A 25,187-nucleotide genomic window follows, 5' to 3' on the forward strand; every position below is an offset into this window, starting at 1 on the left:
ATTCCTCAAGTCCCGCAAGGGATGGTGGGCAGCTTCCCCTGCAACTAGCACTGGCAACTGAACCTGGAGCTGAGCTGCGCCCTCCACAACTAAGACTGAAAGGACAACTTGAAACTGAACGGCACCCTCCACAACTAAGATTGAAAGGACAACAACTTGACTTGGAAAAGTCCTGGAAGTACACACTGTTCCCCAATAAAGTCCTGTTCCCCTTCCCCAAAAAAATCTTAAAAAAAAAAAAAAAAGACAAGAAGATTATATTGTACGTAAAGGATGACTTAGTAAAGTTCAACCAGAAATTCCAAACATGCATCTCACATCTCACCAGGAGCTTGTATAACTAACTCAGTAATGGTCATGGTGATGGTGGTGGCAGTGGGGGTGGCAGCAGCAGTTACCAGATACTGAACATTTACTGTGTGTCAGGCATAATTCTTAGTGCTTTGCAAGTATTAACTCATTTAAACTTCACAACACCCCCATATTATTATTAACCTTGTTCTACAAATATAGAGATTGAGATACAGAGAGATTAAGAAATTTACCCAAGATAAAGTAATTTACATTTGCATGTAGCAGATCCAGGATTAAAGCTCAGGAGGCTTGCTTTAGAGTCAAATTCTTAATGATACAGCTATAAAAATCTGAAGATCTTTCTGTACGGTATATACACAGCTACAGCATAAAACATCTTTTTATTTTGCTCACTATTCTTAAGATACCCAACAACACATATATTTTAAAACAGAATGAAAGATGAAGGACTTTTTTTAAAATCTACTAAATCTAAACTTCCTCTTTATTTTTAGTGAAATACTCAAAATATTGTGGTGCCCCAAAACCTTTCTATATGTCAGTTTCAATTAATCAATATGTAATCAACAAATATTAGCTAGATGAAAGAGCAGGACTAGATAAATTCTAGCCAGTTTCAATTTTAAAAATCCTGATTCTATACGCTGGAAGAGGTAAAGAAAGCTTATTGAAGAAAAAAGGAAAAACCAGGAAAGCAAAATATGAGAAATAAAGCCCAGAGAAATAAAGACTGTGGAGCTACACAGAGCAGATGATTCAAACGTATGATGAGCAGCATAAAAGTAACTTAGTTTGTAGTTATTTCAGAGGTTAGAATGAGGACTAACAGGAGACAGGGACAAGAACACCCATCTCAGCTCCATTCAAAGAGCATTTAAACCCAATGATGGAATGTGATCAAATGAGCTGGGTGTAGCCTGAGCTACACAGATTCCTCAGACACAGCCTTAACTTCAAGGAGCTCACAATATAGTAGCGGAAGAAATATGTGAAACAGACAACAGGACAGTGTTGGAAATACAATCAATAAAGCTATGTACAGGTAAAAAGGTAGAACAGAGGACAGAGTATGATCTTCACCTGGGGGGAAAAGTAGACATGGGGGAAAACTTCACAAAGGTCTAACTTGAGAAGAGAAAGAATTGGGATAGGCAGGAAAGAGGGTAGAAAATTTTATGAGGAGAATAGCAGGATCATTAACAAATCTCACCAGCTGTTTGCTCGCCTATAAAAAGTTTTGGACCATGTGACCCCTGTCCACTACTATTTGTACTTCTCTTCATCCCTGTGCCAAATCACATACAAGACTTTTAACGCTGGCAATTGGTCTGGCATCTGCACCTGGTTCTCTAAGAACAGTCCCCAAAACAAACAAAAAACTCACAATCACAGTATATAATGTCCTTTTAGAGAACAAATATCTGGTTCTTAATAGTAATTAATTATTAATAAAGTCTTACACATGAATAGCTTATTATAGTTTACAGAGTACTTTCATATATTTAACAAGCTTAGAAACTCGCAGACATATGCCCGTAGCAGAGCATTTCCCACCTGTGTGCTGGAAATAGATTACAGGTGTACCCAAGGCCGTGGAGTAGGTGACAGTGGATTACCTCCAGTCTCAAGGAACCTCATTTATTAACCCCAGAGAAAATAGGATCATTTTCTATGTGTGCCACTATGCACAAAAGGTTGGGAAGCACTACAGGATTTGTTGATCAACTGTCCAAGGATTGGGCCTGAAACCCCCTGTTCTGCTCATGCGGATGGCACAGAAAAAGTAACGGGTGGGGGCGTGGAGGTGCAGAATGAGGGCCTGCAATGCATCTGACCAGAGTTTTGCACTTTTCCACCCCCAAGAGTTTGAATCGCACTGTAATTGGGAGGGTCATGAGGTGGGGCCTCCTGAGTCACAGTGGACTCATTCTGAATTTCATTTGCATTCTGAAGCAACAGGACTTTCATAAAGGTAAAGAGAAAACCAAACCTAATTACCTATGAGAACAAAGTTGGCTATTAAGATCTTATAACATATATTATATACTTAATAAATATTTTCAATTTAATAAAGATAGTGGTCTAGTATCTAGAATGCAGTTTTACATTTCATAACAAGTATATCTAACGTCACATAAAGGGAATATGGTTCTACATACTGGAATGTATCTTTTCAGGGAAAACTGTATTAAGTATAATCTGTTCTTAGAAGGTGGACACAGAGAGGTTTTATAAACATCAAATTCCTGTGTACTCTTCAGTGAGATTCAAGATTCCACAAGACACGGAGAAGTGAAGCTCTGCCTAGCAGCTGAATATAGTGTCAAAAGGAAGGACTCTGGTGTCCAGTTGCCTGAGTTCAAAATCTTGGAATGGTTTCTTAATGTATAACCTTGAGCAAATTATTTAATTTTTCTAAGCTCCTTATCCATAAAATGTGGGCAACAAGAGAACTTACATTGAAGGTTGTTGAGGAGTAACTAAGCTAATACATTCAGCCTGCTCAGTATTATGCCTAGCATGTGGTAGACACACAATATACATGAATTACAGGTACTGCTATTATTTATTTGACTTTTCTAGAATCAAGCCTTGAACTTCAGGCATTCCTTGGCAAGGATTAGATTTACGTCACTAAGCAACATGATCCAGTACCTGAGACACATCAATTCCTGAACTTAGGGGTCAAGTTGGAGGGACAAGAAGCAAAATAGCTAACAATTTGTGGGCAGCATTCAGAACCAACCAGCTGCTTCCAGCTGATGTGGAAGAACATGGAAGGAATGGAGCTGGGAAAAAACGCATTCCATTTAGGAAAGTCAAACTGGGCCACAGGCTGGAACCCACAGCAACACCTGACCTGAGGACTGTTCCAGAGACAGAGCGGTCTGCTTCTTCATGACAGGCCAGGCTCTTCTCGCCATAGTAGCTAGCGAACACCACAAAGGAGGACACTTCAGTGTCACCTGGCACATGTGCCTGTTAGAGCCACTTAACAGAGAAGGCAACTTCTGAGAGCTCAGCTCCTACTTTGGCTGCAAACTGAAAAGTGGAGGTATCTAAAAAGCAGAAAAACACCAATGAAACAGAGAAACTACCAAGTCAGATAGATGGCAAGCAGGTATGATTATTTTGAGAATAACTGAAGAGATCAAAGGATCATGAATTTTTACAGGATACATCATAAAGGTTTTTAGCTTACAAACCAGTTGCTTGAAAATTGTATCCATAGCAAAAGGTACATTGGTAGGTAAATAGAAGATAAACTCTCAAACACTGTATTTGGATTGGTGTTGAAAATCTATTAATCACACATTTGCACTTAACATATGAAAAGCATAACAAGAAGGAAACATCCAACACATTACCAAAAGGCCATAGGCGTATATTCCTTAAGTTTGCCTGTTCTACCAGCACATAGAATTCTTTTGTCTTGCAAAGAGCATGACTAGTGAATTGACACTAATATTAATTAAACACGGCATTGTATCAAATATGTTGCTAAACAGATACAGATTGTGGGAATCCTTAAGAATTTCCCTACCCAAGATATTTCCATTCAACAAACTCTCCTTTTAAAATTGGCATGGGGAAAAATAAATAAATTCAGATTGTGCCAAATTTAAAGGCACAGTTCTTTATTATTCATTCCACAGGGGAAAAATGGCCATTTCCCCCTTACTTCCAAGCACAGTTCCTTTAACTCTTACTTCATTTTTGCAAGCACAGTAATGCTCAGAGGGAATGAAGTTGAAAAAAAATAGTGGTTTGTGGGGATAGAGTCCCAGAGAGAGTTTCCAGGCTCTCAGCCTCACGTGGAAAGGTGCTGGCTTGGGTAGTAGATGGCCGTCGGCTGTGGCTAACTGACCATCAGCTGTAACCAGTTAGCCAATTGGCCACTGATATAGCTGCTTCGGCTTCGCTAGTTGGTGAGGAAGTCGAGTCAGGGAGTCGAGTCGGTTGGTCAGTTGACAGGCAGAGAAGCGGACAGCAGGCTGTAGGTCGTGTGACTCCAGCCTCCAAGTGAGACTACAGTGGTATGACTCCCATACCTATGGCTCCGTGGGTGTTCCTTTTTGGCCTAGCCATATCCTGCGTTCTTATGTGGGGAGTGGGACCAGAGACCCCGCAGACCGCCTCGCACGACAAATGGCGCAGCGAGCAGGGTATGGCGCCGGCCAAAGATCTCCGAGGGATGGTAGAGCAGTTTGTACGTGTGAAAACGCAGTCTCGGGAAGCCCATGGGGAGCAGCACCAGAGACGGGGAGCGCAGTCTGCCTGGGAGAGACGTGACCCCTCGGTGAATTGGTGGTCCTCTCGAGCCTCCGGACGGCACGCCGCCCTGTTGGCCATAGCAGGCATCACCGGCTTTTTGGTGGGCTGCTGCTGTAGGCTCCAAGGGTTGCAGACATCTTACACCGAGGCCTCCACCCACTCAGGCACCTGGCAGGTGAGCAAGATTCCGGCCAGGTAGAAATGGAGTCTGACTCTGGGCAGGAGGGCGGGTGGCCCCCACACAGTATGTGGTGTCCGGTGGCCACTGTTCTCAGGAGTTGGACCCCCAAGGACGGGTGGGAGGCCATGGGCGACTCTCCGGCCAGCGTGGAGAGGGCCCTGCAGGCTCTGGCTGAGCGGTTGCCGGAGGAGGCGAAGGCTACAGCCGGCCGCGTGGGCTGGATGTTCCTCACGGCCTTGAGTCTGAACACGGAAAATGCGCTTAATGAAATGGCCCAGGTGCCGGACCAGGTGTCCCGGTTGGAGGCGCTGGAAGCTCGGGTCCGCCTGTTGGAGGAGGGGCCCCACAAGTGGAGACTCTGAGGCAGAGGCAGAGGAAGTGGAGGAGTGGAGACAATGTAGCTCTCAACCCCAAACCCTGCCAATCTTGAAGCAAAAGGGGCTGGATGAGGAGCATTTTACAGCCAGCATGAAAGATCTGGTTTTGGATACTGCACCTGCGAGTGCTTTTGGATCCTTGGTTGCCATTCTTACACCTTTTGTAGGGCGACGGATCCATGAAGTTACAACTGCCATGGCCACCCTAGGGGATGCTGAAAGCCGGAGGCGAAGGAAGTTAAGACAGGAGGTCCACGCAGTTGAGACCTGGAAGCCCAAACCAAAGGTAAAGGGGCGAGGTCGCGGGCCTCAGAGAGTAACACGCGCACAGATGTGGGTGATCTCCTGGCAGCAGGGGTCGATCGAGAAAAAATAGACCGACAACCCAATGCACTCTTGTTGGAACTTTGGAAACAGTTGCGTCCAGAGCAGCAATTCCGGAGAAGCCCAAAGGAGAAGTCTGGGAAAGCGCGACCCGTGTCCCTCCAGGACTTCATGCAGCCGCTTGAGGCCGACTCCTTTCAGCTTGATTAGGGGTGGGGCCAAGGTACCCGGTCAGACGGGACGAGCAGGGACCGGAGGCCCCACCTGGAACTGTCTATACACTGGTCCCCTTCTAATGTGCAGAGGGTTTTGGCCCTAGTTGACACTGGCGCAGACTGCAGTCTTGTTGATGGGAACCCAGAACTGTTCCCCGGACCAGCAATCTGCATTGATGGCTACACGGGAAAGACTGTGACTGTGAAAGCCGTCTCCTTACCACTGGGTATAGGAAGGCTTCCCCCTCGTACCTACAAGGTTTATGTCTCCCCCGTTCCAGAGTATATTCTAGGGGTGGACGTGCTACATGGCCTCAGCTTACAGACGTCGGTAGGAGTTCCGTCCCTGGATCCCGGTGGTGAAAGCGGTGACACGCGGGCATGCTCACCACCCTCCGTAAGTGTTGCCACAGCCCTGGAGCGTGATTACAGTGCGACAGTACCACCTGCTAGGAGGGCAGGAGGAGACTGGTGGTACCCTAAGAGGTCCAGGAAGTCTGGCTGTGCCCAGAAGCACTGGTGGTGTCCTGAAAAACCCTGGCTGTGTCTAGAGAGCCTGGCTGTGTCCAGGATACCGCATTCACCTCCAGGATCCTCGACAAGGGACCATCGCAGAAGACGCTTGTCGCGTAGATTGTAAGGTGAGACCCTATAGGTGTGGAGTGTGGGGACAGAGTCCCAGAGAGCAGTTTCCAGGCTCTCGGCCTCATGTGGAAAGGTGCTGGCTTGGGTAGTAGATGGCCGTCAGCTGTGGCTAATTGACCATCAGCTGTAACCAGTTAGCCAATTAGCCACTGATATAACTGCTGCGGCTGTGCTGGTGAGTCGAGAGAGTCAGCTGAGTCGGTCGGTTGGCAGGCAGAAAAGTGGGCAGCAGGTTGCAGGTCATGTGACTCCAGCCGCCAGTGAGACAATAGTGGTGTGACTCCCCTACCTATGGCTCCATGGGTGTTCCTTTTTGGCCTAGCCATATCCTGCGTTCTTATGCGGGGAGGGGGACCAGAGACCCAGCAGGCTGCCTCGCATGACAAATGGCGCAGGAGCAGGGTCTCCCACAGGACAGGTTTCTTCACAATGGGCAATTATTCACTTGCATATCCTGACATCACATTCACAGGCAAGACAAGGTAGAATAAAAACCAATGAGCCAAAGAAAATTTCAGTGTTAAGATCAAAACAAACCAGGCTTCCACCTCACCCACCGGAAACAAGTATGTCTCTTAATTCTGGGACATGCTATGACAAATGGACAGTACCACTTAGGGAGAAAATGCAAAGACTGCAAGTGCTAAAAGTCCTCCAAAAAGAAGAAGAGCACTCCTTTAAAGAAGTATGCAGATGTATGCGCAATAATTCCACAGAATACAGTAAACAGGCTGAATGATTTTAAGAAGGGAAAAGAAAAAATTATGACTATGTGGAGAAAAGTTCATTTTTCAATATTCTTTTAAGGAAAGAAGCCGTACTTCTCATTGAAATGTCTTAAAACTTAGGCAGATATCAAACGTTTTGCCATTGTGAATTATTTTCAATGGAGTTTTTTTACATTAATTTCTGTACCTAAATTTTTATTCTCTATTTTTATGACAAAGTATATTTACTCTAGATCATTCCTGGCTGAGATCTAGGATCATTTGATGGTCTACCTCTGTGCTGTTCAATACAGTAGGCACATTGTGACTATGGAGCCCTTAAAATGTGGATAGTCCAAATTGATGGGCTATAAATGTAAAATACACACCAGATTTCAAAGCCTTAATATCAAAAAGAGAATGGAAACTCTATCACTGATAAATCTTATATTGATTACATGTAGAAATAATATTTCAGGCTAAGTAAAATATATTATTAAAACTAATTTCAATAATAAGGTAACGTATGAAATGGCAGAAAATAGTTGCAAACAACATGTCTGATAAGGGGTTAATATCCAAAATATACAAAGAATTCATACAATTCAAGAGCAAAATAAAAATAACCCAATTTACAAATGGGTGAAGGACCTAAATAGACATTTTTCTAAAGAAGACGTACAAATGGCCAACAAGTAACGAAAAGGGGCTCAACATCATTAATCATCAGGGAAATGCCAATCAAAACCATAATGAGATACCACTTCACACCTGTAAGGATGTCTATTATAAAAGAAAAAAGAGAGAGAGAACAAACACTGGCAAGGAAATGGAGAAAAGGGAACCCCTGTACACTGTTGGTGGGAATATAAACTGGTACAGTCACTATGGAAAACAGTATGTTGGTTCCTGAAGGAATTAAAAATAGAACTACCATATGATCTAGCAATCCATATATATACACCCAGATGTATATACTTCTGGGTATATACCCAAAGGAAACTAATCATTATCTCAAGGAGATATCTGTACTTCCATGTTTGTAGCAGCATTATTCACAATAACCAAGGTATGGAAACAACCTAAGAGTCTGTCAACAGATGAATGGATAAAGAAAATGTGATAACCATGTTTCCCCAAAAATAAGACCTCGCCGGACCATCAGCTCTAATGCGTCTTTTGGAGCAAAAATTAATATAAGACCTGGTATTATATATTATATTTATATTATATTTATATTATTCATATCATATCATATATCATATTATAGACCTGGTCTTATATTATAGTAAAGTAAGACCGGATCTTATATTAATTTTTGTTCCAAAAGATGCATTAGAACTGATGGTCTGGCTAGGTCTTATTTTTGGGGAAACACGGTATATAGATACACACATGAATATTATTCAGCCTTAAAAAAGAAGGAAATCCTGTCATTTTCAACAACATGAATGAACCTGGACGGCATTATGCTACGTGAAATAAGCAAGACAGAGAAAGACAAGAAATATACCACATTGTATCCCTTATATTTGGAATCTTAAAAAAAGCTGGGGGAGAAAGAAGGAAAGTCAAACTCAGAAACAGAAAGCAGAAAGCAGACAAGTGGTTGCCAGGGGCTGGGAGGCGGGGGAAATAGGGAGAGGTTGGTTAAAGTGTACAAACTTTCAGTTATAAGATGCATAAGGTCTAAAGATCTAAGGTAAAAGATGGTGACTATAGTTGGTAACACTGTATTGTGTAATTGAAATTTGCTAACAGAGTAGAACTTAAATGTCCTCACCAAAAACAAAACAAAAACAGAAAAGGCAAATATGTGAAGTGATACATGTGTTAGCTTGAGGGGGGAATCCTTTCAGTGTATACATGTATCAAATCATCACATTATACACTTTAAATATAAATTTTATTTGTCAATTATGCCTCAGTAAAGCTGGGGGAAAAACAACTAATTTCCCGTTTCTTTTTACTTTTTAAAATAAAATTTTAATTTATGAATGAGGCCCTCAATTTTAGGACAGCGCTGGTCTAGATGATGTCAACAAGCTACCAGTTGAAGCAGGTATTCCATGAAAATGATTTCTGAAACACTTGACTAAATATTGAGAAGTGCCAGTTACCTATCTTCAAGAAATTTGGCAGGTTGCAAGGCACTCAGTGCTCAAACATCTACTTGGGAGAGAATCTTAAGGTCTCAAAAGTTGCATTCCAAGAACTCAATTTAATTCCATTAAAAAATGTTTACTGGACAACTGATTGGCTTAACAGGGCAGTGCCCTTGTGCAGCTCACCAGCAGCTACTCTCAAGGGGTTCTGTGAGAGAATTACGTTTTACATACACTCTTAAGACAACATTTCTCCAATTCTTTGGTCTCACGACAGCTTCTCTTAAAAATTGAGAACCTTCAAAGAAGTTTTATTTATATGGGTAATGTCTATCAATATTTAGAAATTGAGCGCAGTTTGAATCGCGGTGCGACGAAGGAGTAGGCGGTGGGATCTCGCTTGGTGTTTGACTAGTCCTTTCTCTGCCTTGCTTGTTTGAGCTTCAGCAGAATTTGAAATGGCTGGCGGTAGGGCTGGGAAGGACTCCGGAAAGGCCAAGACAAAGGCGGTTTCCCACTCGCAGAGAGCCGGCTTGCAGTTTCCGGTGGGCCGTATTCATCGACACCTGAAATCTAGGACGACTAGCCATGGACGTGTGGGCACGACTGCTGCTGTGTACAGCGCAGCCATCCTGGAGTACCTCACCGCAGAGGTACTTGAATTGGCAGGAAATGCATCAAAAGACTTAAAGGTAAAGCGTATTACCCCTCGTTATTTGCAACTTGCTATTCGTGGAGATGAAGAATTGGACTCTCTCATCAAGGCTACAATTGCTGGTAGTGGTGTCATTCCACACATCCACAAATCTCTGATTGGGAAGAAAGGACAACAGAAGACTGTCTAAAGGATGCCTGGATTTCTTATCATCTCAGGACTCTAAATACTCTAACAGCTGTCCAGTGTTGGTGATTCCAGTGGACTGTATCTCTGTGAAAAACACAATTTTGCCTTTTTGTAATTCTATTTGAGCAAGTTGGAAGTTTAATTAGCTTTCCAACCAACCAAATTTCTGCATTCGAGTCTTAACCATATTTAAGTGTTACTGTGGCTTCAAAGAAGCTATTGATTCTGAAGTAGTGGGTTTTGATTGAGTTGACTGTTTTTAAAAAACTGTTTGGATTTTAATTGTGATGCAGAAGTTATAGTAACAAACATTTGGTTTTGTACAGACATTATTTCCACTCCGGTGGATAAGCTCAATAAAGGTCATATCCAAAAAAAAAAAAAAAATTTAGAAATTGGATTAAAATCAGAAATAGAAACAATTTTTAAAACATAACAATAAACAAACATACAATTCATCAGCCATCAGAGTAATTATATCATCATACATCATGTAGTCTCTCAAAATCTCCACTATTCAACTGAAAGAACGAGATGATAACTGAAAATAATGTTTGAATATTTATGTAAATAATTTTGACCTTAGGGACTCTCACTGAAGAAGTTTTGAAGATTCTGGGGTACATCTGGAGAAAACTCTGAGAACAATTGCCCTAAGGCATCATTAAATGTAATGAATTAACTTCTCTCCTATGTATCTAGAATGCTATCTTTGGGAAAACGGAGAAAATAGTCAAATTTTTTTCCGTAGGACTTAATTCTTCCTATAGGGCTTAATTCATTCCCAGTTGAGAATGGCTTCTAGAAAAAGAATCTAAATGCCTTTGTAATCAGCCTTGATGAAAAAACTTGTTTCTTTTAAACGTACTAGAAAATAGAATTGTCATCAGAAAATAGGTTTAAAGAAACCCCAAACCACCACAAGCTACAGAAGCTAGACTCTAAGGCTAAATCTGTCAGGCACTACATGGCCATGTGTGGGGACAGAGCCCCAGAGAGCAGTTTCCAGGCTCTCGGCCTCACATGGAAAGGTGCTGGCTCGGGTAGTAGATGGCCGTTGGCTGTGGCTAGTTGACCATCAGCTGTAACCAGTTAGCCAATTGGCCACTGATATAACAGCCGGGGCTGCGCTGGGGAGAGAAGGTCGGTCGGTTGGCAGAAAAGCGGACAGCAGGTTGCACGTCGGGTGACTCCAGCCTCCAGTGAGACTATAGTGGTATGACTCCCCTACCTATGGCTCCGTAGGTGTTCCTTTTTGGCCTCACCACATCCTGCGTTCTTATGTGAGGAGCGGGAGCAGAGGTCCCACAGGCCGCCCCGCATGGCACCATGCCACATGGTCACGGTCGGGAGGTAGGCTGGCCATATTCTGGGGAAGATACTGACCTCAGCACTGGAACCAACCAAGGAGGAGTCTATACATTAGTTTGTAACAAATAGTCAAATTACTAAGGGGAATAGTAATAGTCAAAGTACTAAGGGGCAAAGTGAAGCATATGTCTCGAAAGAACCAATTATTCTATCCATTTTACACACCAATCACAACTGTTTCTGGGAAAATATGCACCTGTCAAGCCTAAGGAATGACTGAGATGTTAGGATTCTAGCCAACTCCAGACAGGAGGACTCGACACGACCACTAAAGATAAGGGTCAGTCAGCTCTCAATGAGCCCCACAGGAAATAGTTTAAAATATCTAGCTGGTCTTTAGGTAACTTGTATTCTTCTACACTTCTCTGTTTGGACTAGGGTTTCCGGGAGGGAATTTCCACCCATTCTGAGGAATTTTTTTCATTCTCCCATTCCTGAATCCCGAGATATAAACTGTTTTCTGTTCTCCACAATGAATCGTTTCCACAAAGTGACAGCCGATACTACCAACCACCTGGGTTCAAGGAGCCGATTTTCCCAATTTCCCCACCAACTTTTCTCGGGATTCAGGAACAGGAAAGCGAAAAAAATTCCCGAGAATTCCCTCCTGGAAACCCTAGTTTGGGCTGTACTACCGTGTTTCCCTGAAAATAAGACCTAGCGGGACCATCAGCTCTGATGAGTCTTTTGGAACAAAAATTAATATAAGACCCGGTCTTACATTATACTAAAATATAATATAATAAGTATTATAATTATTTTAATATAAGGCCAGGTCTTGTATAATATAACATAAGACCCGGTCTTATATTAATTTTTGCTCCAAAAGACATATTAGAGCATAAGGTCCGGCTAGGTCTTTTTTTGGGGGGAACACAGTAAATAGTAAAAAAAAACAAAAAAAAAACCAGTTCATGCATTTACAGTGTCTGGTGGATAGAGAATTGAGATCTTACTGAAGTAAGAAAATTAACCATGAAACATGCATTATTCTTGGAAGCATTTCTAAGGTAGAATGCGGTATATTGTGCATAATTAATAAATACAAATTTTCTGGTGATCACTTGAAATTCAAGAAACAAAAGGGAAATTTTTAACACAAAAAGAAAATAATTCCCATCTGGTTAACATTTACCCTCTCAGAAAACAGAAGTCCTAGGAGGGTCTCTAACATAACGGGCAACTCTCTCAGCCAAACTGATGTTGTTGTTGTTGTTGTTGTTATTTTAGCATTTACACAGTGCCAACAACATTTATATGTTTTACAGAACAATAAATCAACTTCTAGCCTGTAGGTTTACCACTTAAATGAACTGGACAAAAAAGATATTTTAAAAAGGGAGCAGGGGGAGGGAGTGGAGAGAGAAAGGTAAAAATTATTTATAAAATATCAGCCCCCGTTCCATTTTCAGTTATTTATTTTAGATTGACCAGATCTCAGAAGTTTAAGGAGATTTCGAATGAGACTGATGGCTTAATTCTAAGGCAGAGGGCTCTTTAAAAGGATGCCTGAAGCCCTTAATAGAAGGGCAGGAGGGGGAAGAGCAGGAAAGGGAGAGAGGGCCCAGAGGAAAAAATAGGCAAACAGGATGGTTTGAAAAGAGAGGAGGAACTAGGCAGAAAAGCATTAGCGATGGGGAAGAAAAGGGTAAGAAGTAAATGGTTTAATAAGGAAGGAAGTTCAAAGTAGCCACTAAAGAAAGGCTAGTATTAGATAGATATTAGATTAGATATTAGATAGTATTTCTTAGATACTATCTAAGAAAATGGTACAATGAAAAAACGATTGTTAGAGTAATATTTTAAAATAAAAGGAAAACAGGGAGCAGCAGTTAGTGCTAGGAAAAATTTAAAGTCCCGATGGGAAATTAAGCTATAAAAGATAAAATTTCAGTCACAGAGTAGAAAGATTAGACATGTGGGTAAAGAACTTGGCATTGGCCTGAACTGTGAGATTAAAAGGAAGTAGAAAGCTGAATGAATTTCAAGATGAATTTTCTTAATGAAGTACATGCTACTCTTTCCTGGAGTGCCAGCTCATAGGTAAAAATAACACAGACTCACAGGATTGCGATCTTCCCAAGAATAGCATTTGTCAAGGAGCCTGTGTACTGTTAAGCACATTTACATGTAGTACCTAGAACACTCAAAGCTTTTTAAAGCACCAGCTGGAAAGAGAGCTAAACTCAACTGGCACAGCACAACTTTCTTAAACTTCCCCAATGGAGATTTATTACATCAAGTATCTTGCTAACCATACAATGGTAGTGTTGTTCCTGGTGAACAAGTCAGCAACAGTTCATATTTTAAATTGTCTTAAATTATATTAATATGCCCCAAGGCATAATAACATAGCCTGCAGTAGTAGCAGGAGGTTGAATGAACCAGGGAAACACAATCACAGTTGAAAAATTATCCTAAATTATCCTCATCTCTTTACATTTTCCAATTATTTGGTAATGAAGACTTGGGAAAACAGGAAGCAATCTCTATTATCAGTTAGCATCTCACCCTCCCTATTTCTGAAATTCTTACATCCTTAGATGCCAGGACTGTGAGCTAATTGTTCGTCAAGGTGTACTCCTCTGCCAAACCACGCATTTCTAGTATAAATGGTTATGACACTGGCTGTCTTCTCGGTGGCAGGCCAGAGTTAAAATAAAAAGCCAGCTTCCCTGTGCCTACCAGGAACACTGCATCAAGTACCTTCTGAGGGGCTTTCCTAATCACAGCTGCACACCACCCGTGCTGGCAGAAAATGCCCCTCTGGGGTTCCATCCAAATGGGAATATTTTGTGTGACGGCTTTTTGCGTTTATTCTGGCTTCAATGAGTTCCTTGTATTTAACGGTTATCACATGTTCAAATCAAACATTTTATTTCCGTAATGAATGTTTGTGTTTCATGTGTTGCACAGTGAAGTTTAACTAACTTAAATCACTCCCCTGGAAAGTGTAATGGTAAACATTAATTAAGTCTCAAATTTCTGATATTTATCTTACAGACAGGAGGGGGACAACTGATAAACAATAATGGCACAGGAAAAAAATGAAAAACTGTTCCATTAAAATGTATTATATTATCGTGTTTCCCCCAAAATAAGACCTAGCCGGACAATCAGCTCTAACGCATCTTTTGGAGCAAAAATTAATATAAGATCCGGTATTATATTATATTACCTTATATTATATTATACCCGGTCTTATATTATAATAAAATATATTATAGTAAAATAAGACCGGGTCTTGTATTAATTTTTGCTCCAAAAGACGCATTAGAGCTGATTGTCCGGCGAGGTCTTATTTTCAGGGAAATACGGTATATATTATATAAAATATATTATAGCTATCATATATATGTTAATATTATACTTACATTAAATGTAAAAACACAACTACATGAAGTATGGGCTTACTATAACAGAGTTAACATTTAATAAGATTGTTCATCCTTTCCTTTAGCAGGGGTCAGAATATGCATCTTAAAATCTGACCTATGATGGTTCTAGTTCTAAATTGACATTATTGTGTAAGTAGAGAATTTTGAAAAGCTGCTAAAGTAGCACCAAAGATTTTACTTTGAAGTTTTAATCATTAAAGTCACTGTAATAATTAAATTTAACCATTTAATTTATTAATTTAGTAAGCAAAAACCAACCTGTCTGTTGGGCCCTCTTTTGATATAACAACAATATTGCTTTTAAGCCATTTAGTATGACCTCTAAAATTCACCACCAAAGAGACCCAAAAGACTCTCCAGACATCAGATAGAGCTTCATTTAAGATAGATATATTTGCATAAAATCTTTTAAAAAAAATAACAGACCCCAAGAAACTCCATCTAGAAAATCACAACGCATGAGATTTATGAGGTAAGAAAATGAAAGGAGAATACAGACAGCTGGAAAGAAATAAAATGTTAATTGATAATAACTTCATACTAAAAATAATTATGCCTCCACATGTGAAAGTCCTTTTGAATTCTCCTGAGGTCTTTTGGTCACAGATTTCTATAGAGACCACACTGGCATTCTTTGAAACAAAGTCAAAGAAAACCCTCCAATAAATCAAATGTACTTTACTGAGTAGAATATGGCACAGAATAAAGAGCTCAGTGTAGGGGAGACTTAGAAACTAACATATACAGTAGTTGAATCTTTTTTCCCCTCTGAACAAAATCTTGTATTAATCTTAATACATAAGACGGGGGCGGGGGGACGACTTATTCTGGTTAACTTTGAGTGAAAGGGTCAGAGACAGACAAAACTTTTTAGAATGCTAGGGCTCAGGAGAATAATTTGGAAATCACTAGGACAGCAAAAAGAACACTGGACTGAGAGGTGTGGGATCTAGAGTTCAATTCTAAACTCCATTTCTAAGAAACATTTGTGACCTTGGGCAAATCACTTTACCTCTAACAGTCTTCAGGGTCCCCATCTATTAAATAAAAGGTGTGTCTGTATGTGGCTCAAAAGCAGAGTTGTCAAAACAAGGTACTCACTGTGCCCATTCCTAATTAGAACTCTAAGAGATTTGGGTTTTGCTTCTTTTAAATTTTTATTTTATTTTTTTATGTTCTAAGGTTCATTCGTGTAAAATAAATCAGAATCACTAGATAACTTTCAATCTTTAACAATTAAAACATTCATACCATCTACTTTTATAGCACTATATAGTGTAGGACCATATGATAATAAGCAGAAAGATCCATTTACCACATTTGAGATAAACTTGGTGAATAAGCTCTTAAGTATTAACTACCTTTCTTACTTATATTAAACAGCAATTAGATACATTAAAGTAAAGCATAATACCGCTGATTACCTAGGAAAGCCTTGGCTTCTGCAACTAATATTTTCACTCTTGGTAGTCAATGTCTACTACCGTTAATAATACTACGACTAAATAATGTTGATATTAATTTCCATTCCACTTACAGAACAAGCAATGATAAACTAAATGTTATGCAGGCCACAACTAAGCCAAAAGAATTAAACTGTAAATTACAACTTAACTAGGAAGAAGCTAACACAGAAACAAAAACACAAGTCTAAGAATCTTGTATATGTTATCCAATTTGATAGTTTCCACTATAAGAAGAATCTTACAAATCAGAAAACTGAAGTGTCGAGTTTAGTTCGTTTTATACTTTCTGTGTTTTAGGCAAGTTTATTCCAACATATTAATAATAAACATAAGAATGGCTAAAATATACTGAGAATGTAATATATGCCAAGGCAGTGATACTTTCCTAAACTTTTTTATTATGAAAAATTTCAAATATATACAAAAGTGGACAGAGTAATATAATTAAACCATAGTCAATTAACAATTATTAACTCAAGGCCAATTCTGCTTCATCTATACCTCCAAAATTCCAATCACCGTATCATTTTATCTGTAAATATTTTAATATGTATCTCTAAAAGGATTCACTCTATTTTTAACACATAACCATAGACCCACTATCACATTTGAGAAAGTAAACAATAATTATAGGCATTAACTCTTAATCCTCACAACAACCCTATGAAGTAGATATTATTATTCCTATTTAAAACAGATACACCAAGGAAGTATTTTGCCTAGGTCATACTGTACTAAATAGCAGAGGCAGGATTTGGAAGCAGGCATTTGAACTCTAAAACCTGAGCTTTCAACTACACTATGTTTTGCTATCTCTCAAAACTAGATTTTATGGTAATGAGTTCTTACATATGGAATAGAAAACTAACAAAGAAATGAATGACAGATATCAGAATTCAGCAAAATTTTGAAACAAGAAAAATATATCACAGTACTTCACCTCTCCTCCAACTTCTTTCTTTATCCTCTGCTGGTAAACTCCATGAACCTTCCTTCATTTAACATAATGCCAATTATTACAAGGTTTATACTTTTCACAACAATGAGCTCTACCGGGTCAAACTGATATTTGGGATGTACTCTGTAGCTAACTTTCACCCAAACAAACTCACTGGATACAGTTGTACTCAAAATTAAACACTCTTTACAGAAGTCATGTAATATGTAGCAGACAGACCCTAAGGTGACAACCTCCAATTATATCACACACACATATTCAACACATATAATGATACACATATTCAACAGCTATAGACAAGCTCTCTAGAACCTGAGGACGGCCTCCAGCCAACAACCAGCAAAAAGCCAGTCATAAAGCCACAAGAAAATAAATTCCGCCAATAGTCTGATCTTACAAATGGGTTCTTCACCATTTGAACCTCCACACGAGAAGCCATCCACCCAATACCTTGATTGCACCTTTATGAGTCCCTGAGCATAGGACTCGGCTGAGCCACGCAAGGACTACTGACCCAGAGAAACAGTGAGATAATAAATGTGCACTGCTTTAAGCTGTTAAGTTTTTGGTAAGTTGTTACACAGGAATAGGAAACGAATACGTTATGGTTCATTATAACGTAGGTAACTTTCATCTCTGAGAAATTCTAGGACAAGAAAATCTCTTTCACAATTTATGGTACAGAAATCTAGGAGTTTCAAAGAAGAGTGTAAGCATGAGAACAGAACTAAAGTTCTTTCATGAGCAAAGTTTTGGCCCCATTGACAAGTATTCAAGCAAATCCATTCTATATAAATATAGGTAAGCTCTCCACTGGAAAAAGTAAGCATGCCAGACTCATTAGTTTTCAAATCAGTTACTTTACTTTTGTCAAATGCAAAAATGGTATCAAAAGCATGTGTACCTTAAAAAAAAAGAAAAGCATGTGTATCTAGTGACTTCCAAAGAGGACAATATGGAAGGGGGTTAGTAACTTTACAGTGGAGAAACCTGACCAACAGGACCTCGGCCAGGTGCTCGAGGTCAGTATCAACAGTCATAAGTCATGTACCATTGATACGACGTGATACAAAGGGCACTCCTACCTTTGCGGTCTTCCTCCCTAAGACCCAGGACCGCAGTCTAATCATGACAAAGATATCAGACAAATTCCAGTTGAAGGACATTCTACAAAACACCTGACCAGTCCTCCTCAAAACTGTCAAGATCATCAAAAACAAGTATAGAAAACTGTCACAACCAAGAGGAGTCTAAGGATATATAATGAGTTGATGCAATGCTGTATCCTAGATTGGATCCTGACACAGAAAAAAACATAAGGTAAAAACTAAGAAAATCTGAATAAACCATGAACTTCAGTTAATAATAATGTATCAATATTGGTTCATTAATTATGACAAATGTACCATACTAATGAAAGGTATCAATAATAGGAGAAGCTGTATGTGAGGTATTTGGGAACTCTGTACTGTAGAAAATGACTTTTCGCAAATCTGAAACTATTCTAAAACAAAAGGTTAATTGTATTTTTAAAACAAGCATGGGCATCTCATTTCAAACTTCATAACGGAATACTCTGCTATTCTGGCACTATGACCAAGTTCAGTCTCAAACGATTTTGTCAGATAACTTACATTTAATGCCACAGACACCATACCAAATAACAGTTTTTTTGAGTCTCAATTCAGATAAGCAGAAAGCTCAATAAACTTAACATTCTACATTAGACGTATATCCAGGATCAAAATGAATTTCCACCTGAAGAATATTTTAGAATTTTTTTTAACTACTAAATAATCCTTTTTCTTTTTCTTTTTTTACATAGCTTTGTGAACCCGATAGCAAGTGCCGAGAAATAACTTTTCTTGGTTAAATTGCTTCCTTTTACTTAATAATGTATGTTAAAGAACTCATCATGATTTTTTGTTTGCCTTTATTAACAGAAAGTCAAAACTAAGTGAACTGTGATAGCTATAATAACCTAAGTTTTCAGGTAAAATATCCATCTCCCTTCTCCCCTACACTGCTTGGCTCTTATTGTTTGTTTGTTTGTTTGTTTGTTTGTTTGTTTTAAAGTTTTAGCCTCTAGGTCTTTCACTAAAGATAACTGAAATTCTTTCCAAAAGTAGACTTTAAAAAAAAAATTGCAAGTATGTAGCCAGAGTAAGGACAAGAAATTCATAAACAAAACAAATAATCACATCAGTATTTCCCCTTAGCAAAGGTTTCCATTTCCTTGTATTCTAGTTTTTTTTTTTTAAAAAAAAAACAGCTTTATTGAGATACTATTGACATACCATATAATCACCCACTTAAAGTGTACAATTAGATGCTTTTTAGTACATTCACAAGGCAGTGCAACTAATCACAGCAATCTAATTTTGAACGTTTTGTCCCCCCTAAAAGAAACCCCGTATCCACAGGCCATCACGAACCATTCACCATTCAACTCCTCATCAGCCCTAAGCAACCGCTAACCCTACTTTCTGTCTCTAAATTTGCCTATGCTGAACATTACAAAAAATGGAGTCATACAGTATGTGGGTTTTTATTATTCTCTTCTTTCATGTAGCATAATGTTTTTAAGGGGCACCCATGTTTGCAGCATTCACTACTTTTTACTGCCAAATATTATTCCATTGTATAGAAATATCTTTTTTAATTATTCACTCATCAATTGATGGACATCTGGGTTGTTTCCACATTTTAGTTATTAGGAACAATGTTCAAAGTGAAAGACAGCTCACAGAATGGGAGAAAATACTTGCAAATTACAAATCTGATAAGGGATTTGTATTCAAAATATATACAGAGGGTGCGAAAAAAATGCATACACATTTTAAGGAAAACTGCATTAAAATTGTAATACTCAATATGTACCGATAACAAAAGATGATTACAAGTCACGTTTGACTTCTGCAATTACAAGAGGTGCTCAAAGTGGTTACCATCAGCATCCAGACACATCGTGATTATGGCGAACTACTGCTTGAGCAACGTTGACCAAAGTGTCCACTTGTATACTTTTTTTTTGGCATCCCCCCTTGTAAAGAACTCTTACAACTCAAAAAGACAATCTTATTAAAAAATGAACAAAGAAGGTATACAGCTGGCCAATAAACACATAAAATGATGCACAACATCACAAAAGATGCACAGGAAACAGAAAAAAACACAATGAGATACTGCTTCACACCCACTAGGATGGCTATAATAAAAAAGACGGACAATAACAAGTATTGGTGAAGATGTGGAGAAATTATAACCATCTCTTGCATTGCTGGTAGAAAAGTGAAATGTAGCCACTTTGTTATTTCCTTAAAATTTCCAAAAATATTATATATGAAGTTAACATATGACCCAGGATTTCACTCCTAGGTATAAATCCAAGAGAAATGAAAACATATCCACACAAAAATTTTATATTAATATTAAGACAGGTAGAATAAGAGGCCTAATTTCTAATTCTAAGGCTGCAACCACTGAACTCAAACTTATGGATAAATCCTTCTAGTTTCATCTTCTTCCTAGGCATGCTACCTAATTGGTAAGGTTAACATAAAGAAACTGTAAAAATTAAATTCAAAATATATTTACTGGAGGATTTTATATGCAAGAATACCTACCAAAAGGTTAATTAAGAATTAATATTTGCATTAACAAATTTCTTTCCTCAGAGAAAGAATCACTATAGGGTTCCTGCCAACAACACACTCACAGAAATTTTTATTGCAAAATAAATACATCGTACAAACCATAGTTCCTTATGTATTTTTCCATTCCACCCCCACCTCAAGATAACCACTATCCTAAAATTTGTTATCATTCCTTTGCTTTTCTTTACAAACTTACCATAAAAGTATCACCAAACAACCTATTGTTTAAATTTGACTGTTCTTAAACATCATGTAAATAGAATCATAATTATTATTTTGACTCTTTTTTATCCTTATTCTATTTATAATATCCCTCCATTCAGATGCATGTAGCAGTAACGAATCTACTTTATGCTAGTCATCCTTTTATGAATATACCACATTTATTCACTGCTTTACAGTTGCTAAGACATTTGAGTTGTTTGCATTTTTAGCTACTAAGAACAGTACTTTAAATCTTCTTATACATGTCTCTTGGGCCATGAGTACAAGAGTTTCACTAGGCTATATACTTAAGAATCACTAAGTAAAGCCAAACCGTTTCCAAAATGGTTGTATCCAACAGTGCGACTGTTCCCACTGCTCCGTATCATCTCCAACAACTGTTAATTTTAAATTTTCCCCAGTGTGGTGGGGGGTGAGGGACACATAGTTCCTCACTGTTTTAATCTGCATTTCCTTGATTACTAAAAAGGTTGAGGATCTTCTCATGTGTTCATGGACCATTTGTTTCTGCTTCTGTAAAATAAACTTATGAGTTTTCTATTTCCTTTTTCCTATTTTTTTTTTTTTAATTCGAGGAGGTCTTTTATATTTTGGGTAACAAACTGTCAGTACATCTTCTCATGTTGTACTTATCTTTTCACTCTCTGTATGGCCTTTTCACTCTTTATCATCTTTTTTTTTAAGTAAATTTTTTATTGAACTATATAATATACATACACAAATGGGACCAAATTATGTGTACCCCACATACACAAAAGCAATTTGGGGTTCTCAATAATTTTTAAGGACATAAGGGGTCCTAAGATCAAAATGTCTGAGAACCACTAAATGGGTAATACACGTGGTATCTTGTCGTGCTCTATGTCACAAAACCTCGTATGTCCCATCTCTTCTCTCTGTACTCAATTCTGGAAATGTTCCTCAAATACATCTTTCAGTTCACTCTTGAACTGTATCCAATCTGTATCATCCTTCCATTGTGTTTTTCATTTATGTTTTTTTATTTCGAGAAGTTCTACTGAGACTGAGCTCTTCTTTAAGTCTTCCTCATCTATTTTGAGGTTCTCGTCATCATATCATATTTTTAATCCCCTTCTTTATTTCTTTAAACATCTATAGTCTTTACAAGACTGATGGTTACTGCTAATGTTTGAGTTATCTATAACTGTGTAACAAACTACCCCAAAACTTAGTGAATTAAAACAACAATCACTTATTTTGCTCACAGGTTTGCAATTTGTACAGGGCTCATAAAGGACAGCCTGTCTCTGCTCCATGTGGCAACACTAGGACAGCCAGACAGGAGACTGGAGGATCCCCTTTCAAGATGGCGTCCTTACAAGGCTGGCAAGCTGGTACTGCTGTCAGCTGGAAGCTTAGTTGGTGCCATGGGCCTGAGGCCTCAGTTCCTCTCCACGTGGCTTCTCCATGGACTGTAAAGGCTTATTTACAGCACGGTGATCAGTTCCAAGAAAGAGTAGCCGAGGAGAATACGGAAGAAATGTGTGGCATTTGTATGGTTTAGCCTCAGAAATCACATATATCACCTCTGTCATTTTCTTTTGGTCAAAGCAGTCACAAAGGCCTGCCCGGGTTTAACGGAACAAGACGGAGACTCTATTTCTTGATGGTAGAATAGCAAGGGTTTAGATGAGCACATGAGTCAGGAAATCCTGTTGCAGCTATCTTTGGAAAATGTAATTTGGAAAACACAGCTAACTAAGTTGCTTGTTTTCTTATGCAAGCTCACATTTCCTGCAACTTTATCTATAAAAATTCTGTCAGACCAGTCTATAAACTGCGTTTCTAGATATGCAGGGCATCTTTTATACTCCTCATTCACCAAAGAAGTCACCTTTCTGGGCCCCAGGTTTATATGGGGCAGTCTCCAACATGACCTCCCACTCTGCTTGGACACTACTCTTTTTCTCTTGTCTCCTCCTGTTGCTCTAATCCTATTAGATACCCTCAGCATAAAAACCACTTTCAGTGCTTATTCTACCTTATGCAATCATGCTTTCTATTCCTTTCGAGGCCTTCAATTGTTTTTCTAACATGAGCTCCAGCATTTTACCTATCTGTTATATGTATGCATATTTTTTCCTTCATTTAAAAACGTTCTGACCAAAAGGAGCTTCTCTGCACGTCTCATCTACCACATTACTGAAAGAGAAATTACTCATCATTCATTTTAAGCTATTTCACGTATTAAAAAATGACAATTTCAGCAATACATCTATATTTTTAAAAGGCAGCTATGTAAATCATCATATATCACTCAGATGAAAATGATTTGGAAAATGTCTGTAATTAATACACTTCCTATAAAGCAAATCTGAGGGAATTTAAACTTATTAGATACACTAACTTCTGCCCCAGACTCTTCAAATCTTTTAAATCCAATTGGGGTCTCTGCCTCTGTACATATTTTAAATATGGTTTCAAACTGGATCACAACCCAACAAAAAGGAAATTTTATTGATTAAAAAAAAAAAAACTATATCTAGGGCCAATGTCTTAAAAAGAGATAAATTCAAGTTCTCTTCAGCAAAATGAAAATTAATTAAATGGATTTAATATTCACATTAACTTTTTTTGAACAGATACTCTTACAGTCAATTTACTGTAATTTACAGTAAATTACAGTCAAGGCTCAAAAGAAGCAGCAGCAGTTCATGAAGGAAAAAACCAAAGAGCTGTAAGCCACTGGTATAAGAGCCTTTAAATGTTAGATCTCCCTAGCATGCTAAAAGCAATGGCTATAAATTACCATATTCCCCAAAATGTGACAGCCAAACTTATATCCCAGAGGAAGAATGGCTATTACAACTATTAGTCGGTACTGACAGGAGACTTAACAGCAAGTCACTGAACAGACCATTTATTGTTCTTCATCTTATGCAATATGACCTTTCCAGCTCAGCCTGCTAAACATCACAGTGGTCCATGAGGAGAAAAGCCACATGGAAGCAAATTCCAAAATGTAATTTACCCTACAGGCATCATGCATTTCCAGATTCTTCATCTTACTTTGCTCTGCTCCCCTCTGGGTCATAACAGAACTTGGCAGAGTTTAGAATTTGCTATGTATAAACTCTGGAGCCCAGATTAGAAAGCTCAGCATAGTGTGTATTTGCACTGGCAAAAGTGGTTGCTTTGTGCACTGATTTGGGTTTGCTAACTAGGATATCTACAATTTAAAAATGTGTCTAGGACTGTTGAAATAAAAAAATCAGAAAAAAGGCACGTGTCATACACATCCCAACACAGGCTTATAAGTCTTCTGAGATCATCATCTCCATACCAACAGAATACCAAGGCCATTATGCAATCTGTGGTTTCTTTTCATAATTGAAGAAATTAATAGCTTTGGATACAAAACTTAGATAGTTTTACCCTGAGATATTCTGTGTATAGAATCCAAAAGTACCAGTTACCAGACTCCCAAATCGGGGTCTACAAAAAGTTCTTTTCATTTCACTAGCAATCTTTCTTCATAGCAAAGCTTCAAAAATGCCTTTTCTAAGTTTTCTACTTAGGAAAAGAGTCTGCAACAAACCCCACCCCTATTGTATAGTAGTTTGCATGTACCCTGTTGATAGAATTCATCTATATTGTATTTCATTTCACACCTTATTGATAGTTCTTTTCCTAATATTAAAATCCAAGAGTTAGGCATCATAACAAGGTAGAGGTACTCTCTATCTTGTGTACTACAAGATACATTTAGCATATGAAATATCATGAAGTTTAAAAGGGTTAAACCTGGAAGAGAGAAATGCTCTGACTTACAGTCTGAATTACAAGTAATCTAACATATGCAGATCGGGGGCAAAGTTACATTCTACAGTGTTAGACAATGTCAATCTAATCCATAACACAGTAACGGATTTTCCCATCTGAGTAATAAGGGTATTCATATAAATTAATTACAGTGTAGAAGTTAATTAATTGATGTTACCCTTGTAAATTAATAAGAGTTTGCTTGTCCATCTGGACATCAAAATGCTAGTCACTACAGAGATTCATTTATCTTAATCTGTTTTGGTCTGCTTTACATCAAACTCTTTTACCTCCATTTGCTCACCTGTATCTTTGAAAGTACCTTCATGTATGTTAAATAAA

The 25,187-nt window shown here is 38.6% G+C and overlaps 2 protein-coding genes across 3 annotated transcripts in view; one reads left to right on the top strand and one right to left on the bottom strand.

The window, feature by feature from the left end:
• The window catches only part of SIK3 (SIK family kinase 3), a 241,643-nt gene that overhangs the window by 113,776 nt on the left and 102,680 nt on the right, over nt 1-25,187 (bottom strand). The gene's annotated exons all lie outside the window — the stretch shown is intronic.
• Nucleotides 9,503-10,362, top strand: LOC117029831 (histone H2A.Z-like). Its single transcript, XM_033119068.1, has one exon. The coding sequence runs from the start codon at nt 9,603-9,605 to the stop codon at nt 9,987-9,989; it is 387 nt and encodes a 128-aa protein (XP_032974959.1). The 5' UTR covers nt 9,503-9,602; the 3' UTR covers nt 9,990-10,362.

The sequence above is a fragment of the Rhinolophus ferrumequinum genome, chromosome 11 (assembly GCF_004115265.2).
Source record: "Rhinolophus ferrumequinum isolate MPI-CBG mRhiFer1 chromosome 11, mRhiFer1_v1.p, whole genome shotgun sequence".
Taxonomy (NCBI): domain Eukaryota; kingdom Metazoa; phylum Chordata; class Mammalia; order Chiroptera; family Rhinolophidae; genus Rhinolophus; species Rhinolophus ferrumequinum.

Bases quoted from the DNA above. Each gene is read 5' to 3' on its own strand.
- LOC117029831 (XM_033119068.1), top strand. From the start codon at position 9,603: ATGGCTGGCGGTAGGGCTGGGAAGGACTCCGGAAAGGCCAAGACAAAG.